Below are 21,347 nucleotides of genomic sequence, written 5' to 3'. Positions count from 1 at the left end.
CCCACAGCCGAGCAGTGCTCCGTCAGTATGGATAGCCTGGACAGCTGGGGTCAAGCAAGAGGCCTGGCATGTCAAGGGCTCTGGCCCCTGGCCCCACCTGGCTCTCCACTGTTCCCAAGTGTCTTTTCCCCATCACTCCCTCCTTGGCCCAGACCCATCCTTTCATGTTATTCCTCTGGGGATGGTCTGTATCCTACCAGAGGCTTACCCAAGGAAATGAATTTTTAGTGGTGGAATATTGAGCCTGTTATAGTCTCGGCCAAGGGTAGACAACTGGGAAGGGGGTCCCTCAAACCTCACCTCTTGGGCAGTTGCCTCCTGTCCCTGTGAATACAGCTGCTTTGCCTAGATCAGCCTCCAACCTCCCTCTGGGCTAGGCCACCTTCCTCCTAGGATTCAACTCCAAGTTGGCACCTCATGTTTTTCTTCCTCCATGCCTTCATTTGCATGCCGTTCTGGTCCCCTGTAGGGCCTCCTTCTCCTCCCCCAACACCACTGTCTCTTGTCTGTCGAAGGCTACCCTTTTCTTTAAGATGCAGTTCAAAAGCCACCTCTCCTTTAGGCCAATCCTTTTGGATCTCCCAATCAGATATAACTTCTCCTTCTTCTGAATCCTCCGAAAGCACAGTGCTGATAACCATCAATCATGTATGGCTTTGTCTGAAGGATATTGGGGGACAAAAGCTGTCTCTGTTGTACCTGACATTCTAGAATGTTATGGTTCTTTGTTGCATGTAATACAAGTTGGTGCTGGTTATAAGCTTCTGAACAATGATAAGGATGGTGCCATTTGACATTCAGTAGGTGCATTCGACTGTAAGTTCCTCGAGGGTGTGGAGGAGAGTTCCACATCTTTGTCTCCCTAGCACCTAGCATGGTGCCGGCACACGGTAAATTCTCAGCAAATGGTTCTCTGGTTCAGAATGGATGTTCACAATAATGGCTTTAACTTGTCACGCCTGTCGTACGCCAGGCACCGTGCCGAGCCCTGTCCAAATGCCATCTCACTGAGTTTTCAGTCACTCTCTGGGTCAGGCACCAATAGTCTCCACTAAGAAGTAACCCCACAGGGCCGGGATTTGTGTCTGTTGTGATCAGTGTTGTACACATATCAGTGCTTGACATGGAGCTGGCCCTCATAAATATTGTGTGAATAAGTAAATCAGTTAATGAGTATCCATTGTATAGATGAGGAAACTGAGGCTCAGATTTACCTAAGGTGTATCATCTAGTAACCGGGAGAGTCAGAATTGGCACCCAGATTGATCTGACCCCAAACCCTGTATTCTTCAGTACTGAACTCTACCAGGTCAAGAGATGGAGTAGGAAGGCCTAAGATACACAATCCATATATTTAAGGCACTTTCCATCTGGTAGAGAAACGGAAATGTACGCACAGCGGCACATGCGATGGCAACAGAACCTGTGAGACCCTGGGGAAAGAAATGACTTTTCAAGGGCCTGCTGCAAGAGAGGGGCTAAGCCTGGCCTAGAACACTAGTTTCCTGAAAACTTGATTTTTTGTGTGTGTTATTCTAATGTGCAGAGGGCCTGTACCAGGCCTACTGAGGAGTGAGCTGATGTGGCTGAGAGTTTTGGAATGTGAGGCTGGGATGACAAGCCTGGAGCCTGGCTCTTTTGCGCTCAGTGAGGATTGCTCCAGCCTCAGCCCCAACTCTCAGCAAAGCCCAGGTGTGGGGAGCAGGGGAGGCGAGACAGAGACGAGGAGGGACAGAAGTGTGGTTTCACACCTGGCCCAGCAATTCCTGCCGCTGGAAAGCACAGCGACTCAGGATGTCAATGCCTGCCAGAGGCTTGGGCTTCACGTCCTGCATTTTGGAGACTGTATCTGGAGAGGCACAGTGCGAGGGGCATCGGGAGGCAGGAGTGGGACCGCAGCAGAGAGGGGTTTTGCAACCAGCCTCTGGCTGGTGAGCACAGGAGTGTCAGGTTCTTTGCTGTGGGGCTGCTGGGGATGAGACAGGCAGGAAGAACCCCTGCGAAGAACAGTGAGAAGGGTAGGAGCCAGGGGCCTGCAGGGTGATGGCAGGCTTTGAAGTGTGTGGAGAGCTGACGCAGCTGAGGCCCAGCTATACCCAGAAGGGAGCAAGCAGCCTGATGCCTGAGCTGGCCTGGCCTATTCGCCTCTTGTAGCCCACCCTGAGAACCTTCTTGCTGTGGGTGAGCTGGGCCCTGTCTAGCCCCTGCCTCTGCACCCCCATCACTGGCCTCAAAAGCACAGGTTCTCTCTTTACCTACACTCTGGGGAGGCAGACAGTGGTGCAGCCTGGGTGTGTGGGTCTGTGTGTCAGGGGGTATTGGTGAGGATCTGGGGAGAGGTGCCTGGATAGCTCTGATTCTACCCACCTAAGAGATCTGAGGCCCTCCCAGCTCCTCCCCAACTTCCACCCTCAGTGTTGTCGCTGAAACCCTCGAGCTGATCGTGCCTACACGGGGTCAAATGCATTCTTCTCACCGGCGTTGGTCCCAACGTGTCATGTAACCTTGTGTTAGTCACTCAACCTCTTTGGCCTTGTGCTTCCATGTCTGTAAAATGAGAAGTCGCCTCCGTCCACACATTTGCCCCTTCCCGCCGCCAACCCACACTTGCCCCAGACAGAGCTGGCAACAAGAGCAGAGTGTGGAGTGGGAGGGCCTGCCATAGCATGGGCCTGGAAGGAGGAGAGAGGCAAAGCCTGCAGCCAGATCTTCGCTCCCCGCCGGAGCAGCCCTGAAAATATTCCCGGCTGGTCTTTGCCTCTCCACGCTCACAGCAGCCTCGTGATGACGATGGCAGGGGGATTCTACAGGGAGGACAGAACTTTCTTCCATCTTCTCCCGCCCCAGCTGCTGCCTGGGATCCACTCATCCCCTTCTTCTCTCCTTGGCCTCACTCTGCAGCGGGGGGCTCACTCACTCCAGGGTTCAGCCACTGTCCACCTGCTAATGAGCTAAGGAGTCCCAAACCTCCACCACCAGCCCAGCGTTCAACTCCATGGGCCCCAGGGCTGGGCACCAGGGTGGGAAGGGATGTGGTCCTCCCTCTAAACACAGCACATGGTGCCTCCTGGGGCTGCACAGGGAGGAGGCCTTGCCCAGACCTCTCTCCTGGGCACCAGGAACCTCTGGCCGACTGCCTACAGGACATCTCCACCTGGATGTCCTACAGGCCCTCAAACTCAACCTGACCCCCGAGCACCTCAGCTCCTTTCCCTTTTCATAATGGGACCATTCTCCCAGGGACTCAGTCTTCACACCTTTGCCCTTTCTGATGTCCCTTCTGCCTTTCTCTCACCTCTACTCTCTTCCCAAGTTCCGTCGGTCCTGTCCCATGCTGTCCCTTTTCTCCATCTTTTCTGCCCCTGGATCACTTGTCTTATTTTCTAGTGATCAAACATGCATAGAGCATGAGTTAGATGGCTGGCTCTGTTCCTAGTGCCTTATAAATCCTAGCTCTCCTCATTCTCGCAACCTTCAGTTTACAGATGAGGAAACTGAGGCACAGAGAAGTCAAGCATCTTGTGCAGGGCCAGGATTGGGACCCAAGCAGCCTGCTCTAGAGCTGGGCTCTGACCCTCCACAAAAGCCATCATTGAAGTTCCACTTACCCCTGCACCTTCAATCTCTTCCTCTCTCCATCCCTCCCACATGTTCACAGATGAAATCTTCTTCTTTTCTGATTTAAGAAAACAATATAATGACCAGCATGGCAAACAAGGCAAAACCTTGTGTCTATTAACAATAGAAAAATCAGACCGGGTGCGGTGGCTCACGCCTGTAATCCCAGCACTTTGGGAGGCCGAGCGAGGCAGGTGGATCACCTGAGGTCAGGAGTTTGAGACCAGCCTGGCAAACATGGTGGAACCCCGTCTCTACTAAAAATACAAAAATTAGCTGGGCGTGGTGGTGGGTGCCTGTAATCTCAGCAACTTGGGAGGCTGAGACAGGAGAACCGCTTGAACCCAGGAGACAGAGATTGCAGTCAGCGGAGATCGTACCACTGCACTCCAGTCTGGGTAACAGAGTGAGAGTTCACCTCAAAAAAAAAAAAAAAAAAAAGAAAGAAAAGAAAAAATAGAAAACAATATAATAGCGAAAATTAGTACAGAGGTTGGTTTTTCTTTTTTTTTTTTTTGAGACTGAGTTTCCCTCTTGTTGCCCAGGCTGGAGTGCTGTGGCTCAATCTTGGCTCACTGCAACCTCTGCCTCCCAGGTTCAAGTGATTCTCCTGCCTCAGCCTCCCAAATAGCTGGGATTACAGGCATGTGCCACCACATCCAGCTAATTTTTTTTTAATTTTTAGTAGAAACGGGGTTTCACCATGTTGATCAGGCTGGTCTCGAACTCCTGACCTTAGGTGAGGAGTTCATCCACCTCGGCTTCCCAAAATGCTGGGATTACAAGCATGAGCCACTACGCCTGGCCTGGTTGGTCTTTCTGAATCATGACTTTAAATATGTCATTTCCTTGTTCAATAAAATCTTGAGGCCAGGCACAGTGGCTTACTCCTATAATCCCAGCCATTGGGAGGGCGAGGTAAAAGGATCAGTTGAGCCCAGGAGTTCGAGACCAGCCTGGGCAACATAGTGAGATCCCGTCTCTACCAAAAATAAAATTAACCAGGCATGGTGGTGCAGGCCTGTAGTCCCAGCTACTTGGGAGGGTGAGATGGGAGGATTGCTTGAGCCTGGGAGGTTGAGGCTGAAGTGAGCCATGATCATGCCACTGAATTCCAGCCTGGGCGATAGAGTGAGATTCTGTGTCAAAAATTAAATAAATAATAAAATAAAATAAAGCTTGAAACTCCCCATTACTACCCCGCCTTGTACAAACAGAATAAAGCCTATCATAGGGCTGGAGATTTGAGGATGTTACCCCAATAAGTCCCCCAGCTCCCCTGGGGAGCCCCTTACTGTTTCTGATTCCCCTGAGGCACTCTTCCCCCAGCCCTCAGCCACCCCAGAACTGCCCGTCCCCTCTTGCCCTGGGGTGAGTCTGAAGGGACCTCATCCTTGAAGAATGGCTTCTACCAAATGTGTCAACAGGGACAGAGATGACAGACATGACACATGAATGAACAAATGAGTAACTGTGGAACTGAGCTGCCTTATGTGGTGGAAATTACTTCATTAAACAATATTTGTGGAACACTTAAGGCTAACACTAATAGCTAACACCAAGAGCTTACTGTGTGCTTATGGTTATCAAACATGCATAGAGCATGTGTTAGATGCCTGGCTCTGTTCTAAGTGCCTTGAAAATCCTACCTCTCGTCATTCTCACCACTCTCACAACTCATCTCTCACAATCTCTCATACAGCTTTTAGATAGAGGAGCTGGGATCTGGAGCACAGCGGCTTGACTCTGTAGCCTGGGCTTTCAACTACCACACCTAACCATTACCAGATCCCAGAGGAATGTTACACGAATGTTTAATATTTGAGTAATGTTGGCTGGGCACGGTGGCTCAGGCTTATAATCCCAGCACTTTGGGAGGCTGAGGCGGGCAGATCACCTGAGTTCAGGAGTTCAAGACCAGACTGGCCAACGTGGTGAAACTCTGTCTCTACCAAAAATACAAAAAGTAGCCAGGAGTGGTGGCGTGCGCCTGTAGTCCCAGCTACTCAGGAAGCTGAGGCAGGAGAATCGCTTGAACCTGGGAGGCGGAGGTTGCAGTGAGCTGAGATTGTGCCACTGCACTCCAGCCTGGGCAACAAGAGCAAAACTACACCTCAAAACAAAATTTTTTTTTTAGTAATGTCCAATGTCCAAAGACCACCTCATGGGAACATATACCCTAGTTACTTGGGAGGCTGAGGCAGGAAGACGCTTGAGCCCAGAAATTCAGACTGTAATAAATCATGATCATACCACTGCACTCCAGCTTAGGCAACAGAGAGAGACCCTGTCTCCAAAAAAAAAGTTGGGGGGACATATAAGCAATGTCAAGGTAATGGAGTCCAACATCTGAGAAACATCATAGCACTGACAATGTCAACATGTCTGAGGAATATAAGGATTTTGTATAATGCTGTACTTTACTCAACCAAATACTTATCAACCCACTACATCCATGTCAGGCACTATTTTAACCCACAGGTGTAGGGCAATGACACAACACCCCAAAACTCCTCCTCTTCTGTAGCTGACATTCTCATGGGAGAGAAAGAGAGAACTAAACAAACAAACCAACAAACAAAAAACATGTCAGAGGTGACAATTGACACAGAAAACATAAAGCTTAATCAGAAAAAAGGGACTGTCCAATGTACTGGATGGGGGTACGTGGGTGGCATTCCTACTTTGTTAAAGATCAGGAAGACCACCCCTGAGACAATGTCTGAGCAGAGTAGTGAAGTTAGTGAGGGAGGGAACCATGCAGTGATCTGCAGAATTTCCAAACAAGACACAGCCAGTGCAAAGGCCCTCAGCTAAGGGCATGCTTAGCCCCATCTAAGGAATGGCCGAGAGGCCTGTGTGGCTGGAGCAGAGTGAATGCGAGAGAAGGAATAGGAGGGATTCACAAACATGAAAGTGCTGAGGCTGATGAAAGTCAGGCTCTGCGTAGTGCCACGTCTGGGAAATATTAATAACTACAACTGATGGAGTGCATTCCACACACCTGGCACTGTATTCAGTCCAACTCACACCAAAACTGCTACAGGAGCTTAGAGTGTAACAGGGAGTCAGTCAAAGAAACTTCACAGCGCCACGTGACAGGCTAGGGAACTAAGAAGAGGAGCATCTAACTCCAACGCGGGGAAGGAGGCTTCCTGGAGGAGGTGGCATTCAAGCTGTCAAGCAGGAGAAGGAAAACACTTCCAGGATGCAGATGCAGAGAGGGAGGGAAGGCCAGAACCTGGACCAGCTGGCCAGAGCTCCAGGAGCAGTGCTGGGGACCAGGGCATAGCTTGCTGGAAGAAGAGCTCAGGTTTGCAGAGTTGAGAGAGCCTCTGGACACGGAGGCCCAGGCTTAAGTGTGTTTGTACAAAATTGGTGGTTATGGAGTGGGGGACAAAGGGCAAAAAAGGATGGGATAAAGACTTTGATAATTAGGCCAGGCGTAGTAGTTCATGTCTGTAATCCCAGCCCTTTGGGAGGCTGAGGTGGGCGGATCACTTGAGGTCAGGAGTTGGAGACCAGCCTGGTCCAGTGCATTTCACATGGTAAAACCCTGTCTCTACTAAAAATACAAAAATTAGCCGGGCGTGGTGGTGCATGCCTGTAATCCCAGCTACTCGGGAGGCTGAGGCAGGAGAATCACTTGAACCCAGAAGACAGAGGTGGTAGTGAGCCGAGATTGTGCCGCTGCACTCCAGCCTGAGCAACAGAGCAAGACTCTGTCTCAAAAAAAAAAAAAGGCTTATAATTTGTCTGCCCACCGGGCCCTGCTTTCTCAAAGTCTTTAGGTGGGTCCCTGGGCAGTGAGAGGGAAGCAGAAGGTAAGTGGCCACCCCCACCTGTCCCAGGTCTTAGTTCCTCATCCCATCATAGCAGGTTCAGATCCTTCTTTTAGGCAGATCTGTGGGTCCTCGCTCTGGGGCAACCCAAGACATTCTGGTAGGAGACTCCTCAGTTAATAATACCTCATATACTTCCAGCACTTCGTGGTCTTTTATGTGCTTTTACTGCCATAACCTGTGCGTCTGACAGTCAGTCTAGGATGGACAGAGCTATTCTAAGCCTTTTTCAGGAGATGCTGCAGCTCAGAGAGGTTAAGGGCCTTGCCAAGGCCACGTGGCCAGTGGGTGACTAAACTGGGACTTGATCCCAGCTCTTGAGATTGCAAACCCCACAGTGACACTGCGGCAGCTACAGAAAACGGGGCCTAATGATGGCTGGGTCACAAGGACACGTCTGGGGAAGCGAGGAGAATGAGCTCTGGCATGAGAGGAATGGAACGTGGGGAAGATGGAGACGGGGTGATGGAAGCTAAGCGTGGAGGCAGGAAGAGAGCTCTGGCAGGGGTTGTAGAGGCTTTGAGACAGAACTAGCGGTGTCTCCAGAAAGACCCCATGAAATGTCCCAGTAGGGTTGAAGGAAACAGAAGAGGTGTCCTCCCACCCCATGTTTCTGTGAACCAAGGCAGGGAGGGACCTACTGTGTGCATTTCACAGGCGAGAAAAAGGAGCAAGGAGAGGTGGCTATTGGCTTGCCCCAGACCCACAGAAGCGCAGGGCCCAGGGGCCCTGTTAGCAGCGGGTAGCACAAGCGAGACTTCCAGACCTTCCCCTCCACCGCGGATGATGAAATAGATGATGAGAGGAGAGGTGGAGATGGAGACAGAAATCAGGGCCGCATCCAAAGAGGGAGGGAGAAAAGGCAGAGGCGCAGCTGGAGCTGCAGAGAGGTGCAGATACGGTGGAGAGATGAGGCCCTGACGCCTGGCTCTGGTTTCACGCGGGCAGTGTCAGCTGGTCGGTGTCACGGAGTTCCCGCGTCCCCCGCCCGCTCAGCCCCCGCGGATCCATCCACTGAGGTTGCTCCGCAGCGCGACGCTCTCTTATCCCGGGGGAGGGCTAAGGGCGGCGGTGGGGGGCGCAGTGGGGAGAGCGGCGGGAGGGGGCGGTGCACGATCGCCGCCTCCAGGGCTCGCAAATCCGCAGCGTCCTCCGCAGCATCTTCCCAGGCCCGGCCCCTCCTCCCCCCGCGCCGATGGTACGCGCCGGCCCGGCCCGGCTGCAGTGGATGTTGCTAGAACCCACGCGGAGGAAGGAAGAGACGCAGGCAGGCTGCGGCTACCCAAGCGGCCGCCCCGGCCTCAGAGACCCCTTCCCCGAGAGACGGCACCATGACCCAGGGAAAGGTACCGTCATCTCCCCCGCCTGCACCATCCTCCATCCTCCGGCTCCCGGATCCCTGTCATCCTCAGCAAACCCTCTGGACCACGAAAGCGTCCTCCCCTGGCCCTAGGTTGAAGGTCCTCAGTGGTCCTTGCTGAAGTCAGAGGACCGAAAGGCCAGTGTCAAGGAATGGACCGGGCCTCTTCCAGCCCGCAGGCGCGCCTCTCCTCCCCTGTCTCCCTCCCACCCCTGCTTTGGCATCACAAGGCTCCTCCCGGATACCCAGGCCCCCTGTGAGGAGTCAGCCCGGGCGTCCGGTGTGACTGTATGTGTGTACATGGGTATGTGTGTGCCAGGGTGAGTCCTGAGGGGCAGTGCCTATAGGGCAACCCCCTCTGGCCCAGCCCTCCAATCCCAGACCCAACCACTTTATGCTTATCTTTTCCACCCTCCACAGAAACAACCCCCACCCCGCTCCCTGCCATTATTCCACATCTGGGCATCTTGGCTCCATCCCTGTGCTTGGGGCTTGCTGTGACAACCCTGCATCGGGTTGCTGTAATTGTTTTGGTTCTGGCCAGGCATGGATGGGTCCGGATGAAGCATCTCTTCTTCTCCAGTTTTAGGCCTGAATTGTAGGGGAGGGGCTGGGGCAGAGACTTGGCTGGCCTAGTAGGCTTATGTAACATCAATAGCCTGTGGAATTATACAACCACTAGGGCCTGGGGCTAAGGGGGAGGGTCCTCTGGCCCTCTGTTTGGGTTGCTAAGGATTGGGCAGAGAAAACAGGGCAAGGATCTACCCTACACTCCCCCTTCTTCTCTTTGAGAGGATCTTCAGAGCCAATGGCATTCTTCCCTGGACCCTCAGACCCTCCTCTCCCTGTGTGCAAGCTCTTTGGGCCTCAAATGATGTCATTGGATGATACCACCTCCTGCCATTGATCACACCTCACTTGGGAGTGCCGTATGTGTGTAGGGGGCGCTGGGCATTAGGGTTCAGGAGGCTCTGAGGGGCGGAGTGGCAGGGTGGGGGCTGAACTCGATTTTGGTGGGCATGATCCTTCAGATCCGGGTGATGACGGGGGCTGGGGAGTGGGAGGGAGTGGGAGGCCTGGGGAGTGTTCAGTTTGGTAAACATGGAGAACCCCCCCCTTCTGCTGAATCTCCTTCCACCCCCACCCCCCCTCCACCAGGCCCTTTAGTGGCGCTGTTCCCTTCCTGGCGTGAGGGGGACCTCTGCCTCCTCTGCCCCTTGTCCCCAGCTCACTCACAGGCTTGCTGGGTGACGGAGGGACCGCTCCAGTTCCGTGGTCCTTGGGCCTGGATGGAACCAGGAGTCTTCTGGCATGCCCATCACCAGGCTGCCTCAGCCAGACACCCCCTGCAAAGAAGGAAGTCCGCAGTCTTCCTCAGTGGCCCTTTGGGTCTAACACAATCTTCTGGGAACCACACCTAAATCCCATTTTCTGAGAACCGGACCTTTTGTTGCTGTTTCAATTTCACACCACCCCCTCCACCCCAATCTTCTCTGGCTGCCTCATTCACTTCCCAGCTCAAATCCTCCCACCAAAGCTAAACATGTCCATGGGTGGGGGGGCAGGGGACACATCTGAGTGTAAATGGACTCGCGTTTCCAAACTGCCATGGGGACATTTCCCTTTGAGCCTCAGTTTCCTCATCTGTTCAGTGAAGGAAGAGACTCAACTGGATGTCTTCTGAGGCCCCTTCCACTGGGTCACTCTGTGAGTCTGTTCTGGTTTAGGGGAGAGGCTGAGATTCCTACAGGATGAGGCCAGAACAGACCTTTAGCCAGGATCCTCTTGCCCTTCCTCCATCCTGAAGGCCCTTCCTCTTTTCTGTTTTCTCCCTCTCCTCTTCCCTTTCTGTTGCCCTTCTCTCCCTAATCTCCATCCTCCTTGCATCACTTCCAGCCCAACAGAAGGAGACCAATCCCAGTGGATAGTGCCTAGGCCCTGCCTCTCAGTGGGCCCACATGCAGCTCTGTGACCTAGGATGAATCGCTCTTCCTCTCTGATCCTCATTCTCATTTTAAAGCAGGGGTCAAAATACAACTAGCAAGTCTCAGGAAGATTAAATGACAGGACCTTTTATTTGTAACAGTCTACTACGTGCCAGGCCCTTTTCTGGAACCATAGAGGCCCTGCCCCTACCCCAGGGACAGTGACAGTGACAACCAGTGGTGGGCACTCCTAAGAATTTTCTTTTTCCTCTGTTCCTACCCCAGCTCCACCGTGTGCCCCAGCTAGCTCTGACCCCTCTGGAGCTTAGTTCTCTTGTCTATAAAATAGAGACATTCTTGTCTGCACTCCTGGCTTCCGAGTGTAGATAAGGAAGGACCCGTGAAAGTTCCAGGAATTGAGGAGTTGGTGAGGAGGATTTGGAAGGCTCCCTTTCCCTGGCGACTGTCTCTCCCTCTGCCTCTACTCCACAGCTCTCCGTGGCTAACAAGGCCCCTGGGACCGAGGGGCAGCAGCAGGTGCACGAGAAGAAGGAGACTCCAGCAGTGCCCTCAGCCCCACCCTCCTATGAGGAAGCCACATCTGGGGAGGGGATGAAGGCAGGGGTCTTCTCCCCAGCCCCCACGGCGGTGCCTCTCCACCCAAGCTGGGCTTATGTGGACCCCAGTAAGTCTTTCAGCTCCTGGAAAATGGAGCATCATGGGGTGGGGGTCGACCCGGAGGGAAAACCTGAGTAGGAGGAAGTTGTCCAGAAAGAGGTACACTGTGTGGTTGTATGAAGCTATCTTGTTAGATGCTTAGGATTTGGAGAACTGTTCTGAGGGTAGGTCAGAGACAACTCCATGAAAACGGAAAGAGACACAATGTCTGCATCAGGGTGCTCTCAATAGGGAAGAGGGCGTTTTTTTTTTCAAGTCACCATGCTAGAGTAAATGGAGGGGACAGATGAGGGAGAAAAGCTAAGGGCTAGTGAAGAAAGACCTCCTAGAAGAAAGAGATACAGAGAAGGAGGGGGCGTATGAAACTGCCACTGGCCATAGCCTTCACTGGGCCTGGCTCAGTGGGGACAGGTCCCCATGGAGGCCCAGGGCTGTTGGGGGATAGGGGTCTGGGAATCCACCTCACCAATCACTCTCCTCATCTGTGTTCCCTTCCCCAGGCCCGTGCTGGGGCAGGGGGGCATGACATGGCGAGGGAGTGTGGTTGCCAGCGTCAGTATCCCCCACAGCCAGGCACACTCCCCCAGGTGGATGCCAGATTCCTGCAGACCGAGAATCTCAGTGGGTAGGAGCTGCTCTGCTGGGTCGAGCAGCCTGTGGGAGCTTTACCTTGGGGCCAGGAACGTACAGCTTCCCAAAAGCTCTGAGGAAATCCTCCTCAGCCCCTTCGGCTGCCCTCAGCAGCCCCTTCCCCTCCCCCACTTTATCACCCCACCCCCAGCAGGATTCTAGAAGAGATCCCAGAGACAATGCCCCAGACAGAGCCTCTGCTCACAGGGAGTAGCCACCATGGTCTACACCTCCCACTACAAATCCCCTGGGCGCAGACCCCTGAAGACTCACCCCACCGTGACCTACTGGAGGGTCAATGAAGGTCTGGTGTTTGTGGGCGTCCTCCTCCCCTCTCTACACACCCGGTGGCCCACTTTCCCTCTCTTTTTCCCTTCTCTCTGTGGCCTGGCCACGTGGGCTTTGGCAGAGGATGTAGACAGGACACGAGGGAGAAGTGAAGGTCAAGAGGGCAAGGGTCTCCGGTCCTTAGGTTTGCAGTGGGTCTACCTCTCTCCCCCTTCCTCATTTCCCATATCCTGGCTGCTAGGACTGCTGCTTTAAGGTATGTTTTCTAAGGAACTGTCGAGGCAGGAAGGCAGCTGTGACAGACATTTACTAAGTGTGTGCCAGGGCACAGGGTCTGTGTCTGGGTTTGTTTCGGAGGATGCACTGATTTGCAAGACCTGCTGGGATCTCTGTCCTCGGAGAGCTGACTGTATAGACAAGTGATTGGACAACTACCACACAGTGACACAAACACAGTGACAGGTGCCTGGGCAGCTTACCTAACCCACCTGACAGTCAGGGAAGGCTTCCTGGAAGGAGGGGTATCCACACTGAGTCCCAAACGATAGGCATGAGTTAGCCTGGTGAAAAGGCAAGAAAATGAGTGTTTAAGGCTGAAAGAATAGAATGTGCAGGGGCCCACAGGCAAGAGAATACGTGGTGGAAAATATATACTCAGGTTGAGAACAGGGTCGGGGGGAGGAATGTGTAGTGGAGCTGGAGGGCGCTGCTCAGGGAGGCCGTGGAGGCTTTCTTAAGAAACTTGAACTTGAGTGAAGGGCAGTGGGGAGCCATTGAAGAGCTCAAAGCAGGGCAATGCCGTGGTCAACTTTGAAAGACCAAGTCAGAGGCTACTGCTGGGGGCAAAGGAGATCATGGACACCTAGTGGTGACAGTGGAGGGACAGAATGAACACATTGGAGGACTTGGAAATGGCCATGATGAGGGACACAAGGAGGGGGGCAGTGTAGTTCCCACCAGAGAGCAAAGGCTTTCATTTCACAGACCTGGAGGTTTTCATGTTTATCTCATTTGGGCCCCAGGAGGTGAGTATCACTAACCAGTATCAGAAGAGGCTCAGGAAGGCCAGTAACTTTATCAGGGTCACACATCTAGTACGTTCTAGGCAAGGGATCCACCCCTGGGTCTGTTTGACTGTGGAGTCCATGCTCTTCCGAAAGCCTCAGTTCTGGGACTAGGCCTGGAATGGTCATCCTCACTCCCACTTCTTGCCCGTGTCCTGGCTTTATTTCCCCTCCATCCCCTCACCCCGCTGAAGCCCTGATTTCCAGCTGGAGCACCAGCAGTCCACCACAGCCAACCAGTCCCCAGCTCCCAGCCCAAGGGCCTCAGCACAAGCCAGAGTCAGAGCTGGGCACGGTGGCTCATACCTGTAATCCCAGCACTTTTGGAGGCCGAGGCAGGTGGATTGCTTGAGCCCAGGAGTTCGAGACCAGCCTGGGCAACATAGTGAAACCCCATCCCTACTAAAAATACGAAAAATTAGCCAAGCATGGTGGTGTGCACCTGTAGTCCCAGCTACTCGGGAGGCTGAGGTGGGAGGATTGCCTGAGCCAGGGGAAGTCTAGGCTGCAGTGAGCCGTTTCATGCCACTGCACTCTAGCCTGAGTGACAGGAGTGAGACCCAATCTCAAAAAATCAAAACAAAACAAAACAGAAACAAAAAGAATGAGCCAGGGTCAGGATCTTTGCTGCTGGGTGGCCCAGAGAGAGTGGCTGGCCCTCTGTGATCCTTGACTGCAAGGGAGCCAGAATGTCCAAGGAGGAGGGTGGGGTGAAGAAGATGGGAGGTTCACATTCGTATGGCATAGCTTGGTCCCTGGGGAGCCCCAGCCGGGGTGGAGGGAGAAGTAGGGGATGACAGTTTCTTCCCAGGACTCAGAGCAGGAAAAGGGAGAATTGACCAGGGAGAGAGATCTGGGGGTTGGGGTGGGGCTGGGCTGGGCCAAGGCTGGGTGTTTGATAATGGGGATGCAGAGAAAGACTTCAGGGTCCAGAGAGCCAGGCTGACAAAGAGGCAGCTTTGAGATGGGGGCTGTTGGGGACAGTAATTCCATGTAGGGGGAACCCTCATGTCCTCCTCCTCCACATGCCACACAGGCAGCAGCTCCAGCTATGACAGCGGTTTCCCCACCGGAGACCATGAGCTCTTCACCACTTTCAGCTGGGACGACCAGAAAGTTCGTCGAGTCTTCATCAGAAAGGTAATGCCCCTCTCTAGCCCTCTGGGACTGGGAAGCTCAGTGGGGGAGCCCCTGTAGAGGCCCCTGGCCCAACCCTCTGCCTGCAGAAGCCATCCCTACCCGCTTCTCTTGTGATCCCAGCTGACAGCACCCACTAGGAATTGCTTCCTTAGGTGTCACTCCAGTGCCCCCTGCTACACCTAAACACACTGTCCCCTCTTTTCTCCCAATGCTAGGGGGTGCGCTTGGCTCTGCAGCATCTTTGCTTTCCTTTCACCTTGTCCTGGGTTCACTCCAATGACCCCCAAGAAGGAGGGTGGAGAGCACAGGATGGGGACCTGGAGAGGTGAACGAGTCGCTGAGGGGCTGACAGGTCCCTAACAGGGCTCCCCAAGCTGAGTAGAACCTCCTCCCACCCCCAGGTCTACACCATCCTGCTGATTCAGCTACTGGTGACCTTGGCTGTCGTGGCTCTCTTTACTTTCTGGTGAGTTGGCAGCATGGACCAGCACCTTCCAGGGGTGGCTATGGCCAGGCCTGGAGCTGGGGAACCCATGATCAGACTCCTGCTGGAATGCTGCCTGGAGAGATGCCTGTGGGGCAGTGGGCCTCCTCCTGCTGGGACAGAGCCTTAGAGAGTGCACCAGGCGAGGGGTCGTCTGTCCAGCGTGGGGTGGACCCGGGGTGCCTTCTGGGTGTCTGTGTGGCAGTCCTTCTGATCCGAACCACTAACTGCATGTGCAGGCACTTGCAGGTCCCAGCTAGGGACTGTGGGCTGGGACTCCCCGAGCCTCCAGGGGCTGCATTCCTTCGGCTCCCTCTCAAGTCCTGTGAACTGTGTGGGACAGATGCAGATGTTGAACCAGAAATGGAGACCTAGGGTACATTCTGACTCTCTCTCCCCCTCTCTCTTCTCTGCAGTGACCCTGTCAAAGACTATGTCCAGGCCAACCCAGCCTGGTACTGGGCATCCTAGTGAGTATATCCCAGTCCCCTTCCAGAGAAGGCTTAGTGGCCAGAAGAGGGAATCTCTGTCTTTCTTGACCTAATCTGAGCCCATAGCTTCCCCCAGCCTCATAGGGACTGTTCTCACAGATCCCTTCCAGCCCTGCCCCATTCTGCCGGCTTCAGAGCATGGCCAGAAGGACCTATCTGGGGTGTTAAATCTGGTGGAGCACAAAAGAGATGGGGGTAGGTTCTGCTGCCTGCACAAATTGGGAAGGGTTGGGCCAGGGCTGTAGCTGGAGTGACCCAGACCTCGGTCCTAAGAGGCAGTGAGGTTGGAACACTTTGGCCCACACTAATAATAATGTTGCTACTCTTATTAATGTTGTTAGTAATGCTTATGAAATATTAATCATAATTGCTACCACTTAAAGAGTGCTTAATAAGGGCTGGGCATTGTTCTGTGTGCTTGATGTACAGTATTGCATTCGGTCCTCACATCTACTGGGTATGACTACTTCAGAAAATTAAGGTTCAGAGAAATGAGGAATTTGCCCAAGGTCACACAGCTAGTCAGTGGTAGAACTGGGATTCAAACCCAGAATTCCGGTTAAGGCTTGTGCTCTTAATCGGTCTACTTGGCAGGCTCCCTGCAGCCCTCGAGCCACTTGGCTCCTGCTTGTCCTATATTCTTTGAGGAAACCAGCCGGTAACTTGGGAGAGGAGGTTTGAAGGTGTAGATGATTCTGATCCTCCTTTCTGCGTAATTAAGGAGTCATCCTGGATCTCTCCACACCAGAACCATCCTGGGGCTCAGAGCAGAACTGCTCTTGCACTCACTGTGAGCCCAGCCCTGTACAGGGGCTGCAGGAGAGGAGGCCTCTGCAGGGAAAGTTATTGGTGGCCCAAAGTAGCATGAACGGATGCAGCATTCGGAGAGGGGAGGAGGGAAGGAGTGAGCCTGTACACCAGCGCATGCAGCCCACATCAGGGGCGCCCCCCAAAGGATGGGCCATGAAGACTGGAGACAGCGTTCCCAGGAGAGAAGTGGCTTAAGCAAAAGCATCGGGCGAGAATGCACATGGTGCATTTTCTAAACTGGGACTTCTCTGGCAGAGAGGTGGAAGGCTCCATGCAGGGGAATTCCGGGCATCTTGGAGAGCAGTGGGGCCTTGTGGGGTCAAGGCTCTGACTGCCTGGCCAAGGAGCCTAAACACTGTGGCTGTCCCAAGTCTGTTCCTGGATAGGGCTCTGGTGGGGAGGTGGGCTCAGCCCAGAGCCCCGTGGACCACGTCGAGCCCAGAGTAGCCTCAGAGATGGGCCTAGAGTTCACAGAGGCCCACCAGAGGCTGACGGTAAGGACCCTAGCCTGGCCTCTGGGGGTTCCAGAGTCTTTCCTAGAGCAGAGGGCAGAGGGCCTGTCTGCAGGCAGGTGGGGAGGCATGTGTCTTGGGGGCCTGGGAGGCACTGTACGGTAAAACTAATGAGGCCCCAGAGTCTACCACCTGGGCCAGCCTATGTGGCAGGTTGGCATGGCTTCTGGCACATCAGCATGTCCTGGCAGCTTTGGGCCCCTGAGAACTTGGGAAGAGATTCTTAGGCCCCTCTCTGAGCCTTCTGGGGGAGGGTCTGTGGGATTCCATGCTCTGAGAAGGTGGTGGCAGGGAGACAGTCCAGGAGTGAGTAGGCCCAGGAAGTGGGGGCAGAGTGCACTCCATTGGGTGGGATGGGGGGATTGGGAGGGTGGAGTATGAGAATCTGACCTCTGAATGGTGAGATTTGGAGTCCCTCCTCCTCAACGTCTCTGGGCAGAAAACAGAGATGCTTTCTCTGGCTTCTACCAGGGTGGGTGCTGGCGAAAGTGGGAGGTGAGGTGGGCGTGAACTGGGCGCTTTTCATAGGGTGTCCCAAAGTGTGAAAGGTGCTTGGAAGTTTCACCACTGGGATGCTGCCCTTTTCCTCCAGAAACCCTGCCTGGGGTCCTGCCCTGCCCTGCCCCCTCACACCTCTCAACTCTCTCCATCCTGCCCCCTAAGTCGGCCTCGTGTCTGAGTCCTGGTGGGTCTCACCTCCTGCAACACATCCTGTGCTCCCTGAGGACTCCATCCGGGTCTCTTCCTTTTAGAATAACAATAGGAGCACTGAGAAGCAGACAGCTCTTTTTCTGTATGGAGGGCACCATGCTAAGCACTTTACATGTATTTTTCACTTGATCTTTCAATAGCCCTGCCAGGCAGACACTACTATTATCCTCATTTTACAGATGAGGAAAGTGAGGCTCAGAGTAACATAACCAGGGTAGAAATCCAGGTCTTTCTGATGGTGAAACCCATGTACTTGCCCTCTGTGCTCTGCTTCCTCCTTTGTCTTAGAGCAGGACAAGCTGGGGGAAGGCATTGGGTTTGGATGCTGGCCTGCACCTGAGCCTTACTTCCCTGTCCTGACATTCTGTAAACAGACTGTGGTTCCTGCCCAGGCCCTGGGGCTGGGGCTCTGATACATAAATCATTGGCTCTCTCTCTCTGACTTCTTAAGTGACTCATTCCCTGCCCCCTGGGCTGCCAGCCTCCCCCTCCCCGACCCACAGCCCAGCTTTCTCAAGGCCCTTGTCGCCTCCCTCCATCGATTCTCACCTTACTGTCTGATTGCGCCCACTGAGCCACCGTGTCTGCGGTGGTGGAAAGCTGGTGGGCCAGGAGAAATCCAGGCAGAGGAGGACAAGTGTGAGACCAGAGCTGGGTGGAGGTGGGTCAGAGCCTTTCCAGGAAGCTGTCCATCAGCCAGCTTCTAATTATCATAACTCTAGTGGGGAGTCCCACCCCTGTGCCAGGCCCACGCGAAGCGCTTGAACTGTGTTGTCTCATCAGTCCTCCCAACAGTCCAGTGAGTTGGTACCAGTATTTCTGTTTTGCTAAAGTGGAAGCTGGGTCTTGGCTATCGTCCAAGGTCACACAACAGTAGTGGCAGAGCTGGGATGTGAATTCAGGGTGTCAGGCTCCCAAGCTGTACCACAATCACAGGGTCTTTGGCCCCTCTGCCCTTCCTCTGGACCCCTTGTCTTGAAAGTTAGAGAGCTATGAACCAGAGAGAAAAGGAGACTGGGCTCTTGCCCTCAGGAAGCTTCCACTCTGGCTGGGGAGATAGAACCCACACCCACATGGACAAGGGTATTATTATTAGCATTATTGCTGAGGTGGCTGACCAATGACTCAAGTGAGACTGAAAGAGGGCAGGTTCCGAGTGTTTCCTAAGTTGGGCAGGATAGCTTTGCCATTCTGCACGGAGCAGGATGTTCAGCAACCCCTGGCACCAACTACCAGAAGAGCCCTCCAGTCACTGTGACAACAGTTCCTCCTTATTTGAAAACCACTGAAGACCAGGAAAGGGTTAAATTGAAGGGGTCCTACTCACCAAATCCAATATGCTTGTCTCAACTCCTACATCTCTTGTTTTTTGGGTTTTTTGTTTTGTTTTGTTTTGTTTTGCATTTCATCCAGAAATATTTGAAGAGCATCTACCAGGCACCAAGCTCTGGGTAAGATGGTGGGAATAGAACATTGATAAGTTGCAGGCTGGCCCCCAGATGCTATACCTGGGTGAGAAGTCACAGGAGCTGGCCCGAAGGGTGCGGCGGCTCAGGCTTTGGTTGAGGTATGCCTGTGGTGCACAGAAGATGCCCCCCTAACCAAGGCCTCAGGTGTCCTTGCCAGTCAGTCCCTTCCAGCAGGAGTAGAGTGTGGCAGGCACGTTTCCAGGCAACAGAGCAGGTTGTGATGAGAGGGGTGTAGTGGAGGGGCGGAGTGCAGTGAGAGAAGGGCTGGAGGGGTGGGTGGGAATGCATTGCCTGATTGCTCAGACAGGGCATTGCCAGGTCTTTGGGAATTTTATACAGGGAAGTCACATGATTGGATCTGCCTGCAGCATGGAGGGTGGAAGGCAGGGGGGCTCCTGCAATACTCCAAGCCAGAGAGAGAGAGAGGTGCCCTGACCACAAAGGGTGGTAGTGGGTGGAGGGAAGAGGGCAGCTTTCATAACTGCCTGGGTAGAAAAATCAACAAGTCCAGGTGGTTAATTGGGTGTAGCAGAGTGAGAGTTAAGGATGATGCTGAGGTCTCCGATTGGGTGACTTAGAGGATGCATGACATTCTCTGCAGGAGGGAATGCAGGAGACGAAGAAGGGGAGAGAGGGAGTTCCCCTCTAACCTGTTGAGCATTACTTGTGTCTGAATAGTCATGTCTGCCCAGTTGGTAGTTGAAAATTAGAGACTAGGGTTGAAAAGGAAAATATAGATCAGAAATGTGGGTGAGCAAGTCATGTGGTTGAGTGAGCCCACCTAGGGAGAGCATGGGGGAAGAAGAGCTGGAGAGGACCCCACATCGAGGTAACCACGCAGACTGAGAGAGACCCTGGAGGAACTGAGGAGTGTGAGGGAGGTAGGAGGGACCCAGGGGTCATGAGGAACTAGGGAAACAATCATAGTGACCAGATGTTGAGAAGCCAGGCAAGATAAGGACTGACAAGTATCCACTGCACTCAATAAGGTCCTAGTGATGTGGCAAAGCCAGCTCCTGTTGAGTAGTGCTGAAACTGTGTTTGTTGGGTTGGGAAGATGGAGGAGGGGGCATGGTGAGTGGAGACCACTTTTTCAAGAAGCCTGGCTGCAAGAGAGGATGAAGTGGCAGTAGCTGGAGCCAGGGAAGGTGTTGGTTAAAGATGGAAAACAGCTGAGGAGGCTTGTGTGGGAGGAGAGGTACCAGTGGAAAGATTTAAGTAATGGAGATCCCCAGGCAATTAAAGGGATGGGAGGATTGGCCTGGGATGGGAGGAGAGACAGGAGGGACAGGAGGGCAAGTAGCACCACATGATATTTGCAGGTGGCAGGCAGGGAGCCAAGGGAGCTCACCTCATTTCCAGTCTTTCTGGAACACCAGAGGCAGACTGTGCAGGAAGAGTGAGGGGGCCTGGGAGGTTTGTGGATGGAGGAGGAAGCTTGAAATTGTGGGTGAGAGAACTGAGGAAGGATATGGGGAAAGGATGGCAGTGCCATGTTCAAGGCCCATTGGGGGTTGGAAACTACGCATTGGTGGCACTGCTAACCTAGGTAGGCAGGGGAAAGCTCCACCCTTGGGTCCCCAGCCATCATCTCCCACCTCCTGGACTGGCCTCTGCTTCCACTACTCAGAAAATCTCAGTCCTCCATCCCTATCTCTGGATTGCCCTCAAGCTGCCTGCCAGCCTCTCACTGGACGTGGCCACCTGATATAAAAATTCATCCGACAGGTGCCACTTCCTGATTGTACCAGGTGCTGGCAGGACAGACGAGGGCCTTACCCTTGCTGAGTTTACAATTTAATAGGCTAGACCAACAGTAAAATAACTAACAAGATCTCTCCAGGTAATGATAAGGGCTGAGAAGGGCCTATGTGGGGCAGTGGTTATGAGCAGGGACTCTGGAGCCAGAGTGCCTGGGTTCTCATCTTGCTTCTGCAGCATGGTAGCTGGATGGCCTTGGACAAGTTGCCTGACCTCCCCGTGCCTCAGCTGTAAAGTAAAGATGTGAGGATTATATTCATTGATACTCATAAAACACTTTAAACTGCCTAGCACGTGGAAAATGCTGTATATGGGCTTTTAAAATAACAAGAGTGCCTGAGGAGGCCACTTTGGATTGAGTGGTCAGGAACAGCTGTCTCATGTGACCCAAGATTCCCTGTTTCTAGAAGCAGGCTTGTCCCATCCTTTTGCTCTCTTTTGGAACTGGACCACCACCCTGCCCACTGTTAGGTTCTAGGATGACCGTGGCCTCCCCATCCCATCCCGCCTGGCTGCCCTGTGGGTGAGGGTGGCAGAGAGTGGCATAAACAAGGGGTCTCGGGG

At 53.5% G+C, this 21,347-nt stretch overlaps 1 protein-coding gene and 2 long non-coding RNA genes across 3 annotated transcripts in view; 2 read left to right on the top strand and 1 right to left on the bottom strand.

Moving 5' to 3' along the window:
- Positions 1 to 750: 750 nt before the first annotated feature.
- On the top strand, positions 751 to 3,714 carry LOC126931031 (uncharacterized). The gene is made up of 3 exons (XR_007717769.1): positions 751 to 800; positions 1,310 to 1,425; positions 1,547 to 3,714. It is a non-coding gene; the product is annotated as an uncharacterized LOC126931031 (long non-coding RNA).
- LOC126931029 (uncharacterized) lies at positions 3,297 to 10,710 on the bottom strand. Its single transcript, XR_007717767.1, has 4 exons — positions 10,589 to 10,710; positions 10,057 to 10,166; positions 3,609 to 3,676; positions 3,297 to 3,383 (listed from the first exon to the last, which is right to left on the bottom strand). It is a non-coding gene; the product is annotated as an uncharacterized LOC126931029 (long non-coding RNA).
- Positions 8,561 to 21,347, top strand: part of FAIM2 (Fas apoptotic inhibitory molecule 2) — a 31,113-nt gene continuing 18,326 nt past the window's right edge. The window contains exons 1-5 of the mRNA XM_050748697.1: positions 8,561 to 8,806; positions 11,238 to 11,430; positions 14,442 to 14,545; positions 14,947 to 15,011; positions 15,446 to 15,499. Coding sequence (XP_050604654.1) covers positions 8,792 to 8,806; positions 11,238 to 11,430; positions 14,442 to 14,545; positions 14,947 to 15,011; positions 15,446 to 15,499 — 431 coding nt within the window. The 5' untranslated portion in view covers positions 8,561 to 8,791. The remainder of the gene's footprint in view (positions 8,807 to 11,237; positions 11,431 to 14,441; positions 14,546 to 14,946; positions 15,012 to 15,445; positions 15,500 to 21,347) is intronic.

This window comes from Macaca thibetana, chromosome 11 (genome assembly GCF_024542745.1).
Source record: "Macaca thibetana thibetana isolate TM-01 chromosome 11, ASM2454274v1, whole genome shotgun sequence".
In the NCBI taxonomy this organism is placed as follows: Eukaryota; Metazoa; Chordata; class Mammalia; order Primates; family Cercopithecidae; genus Macaca; species Macaca thibetana.
The sequence above is the reverse complement of the archived record's forward strand: the minus strand, read 5'-3'. Positions and strand labels throughout refer to the sequence as shown.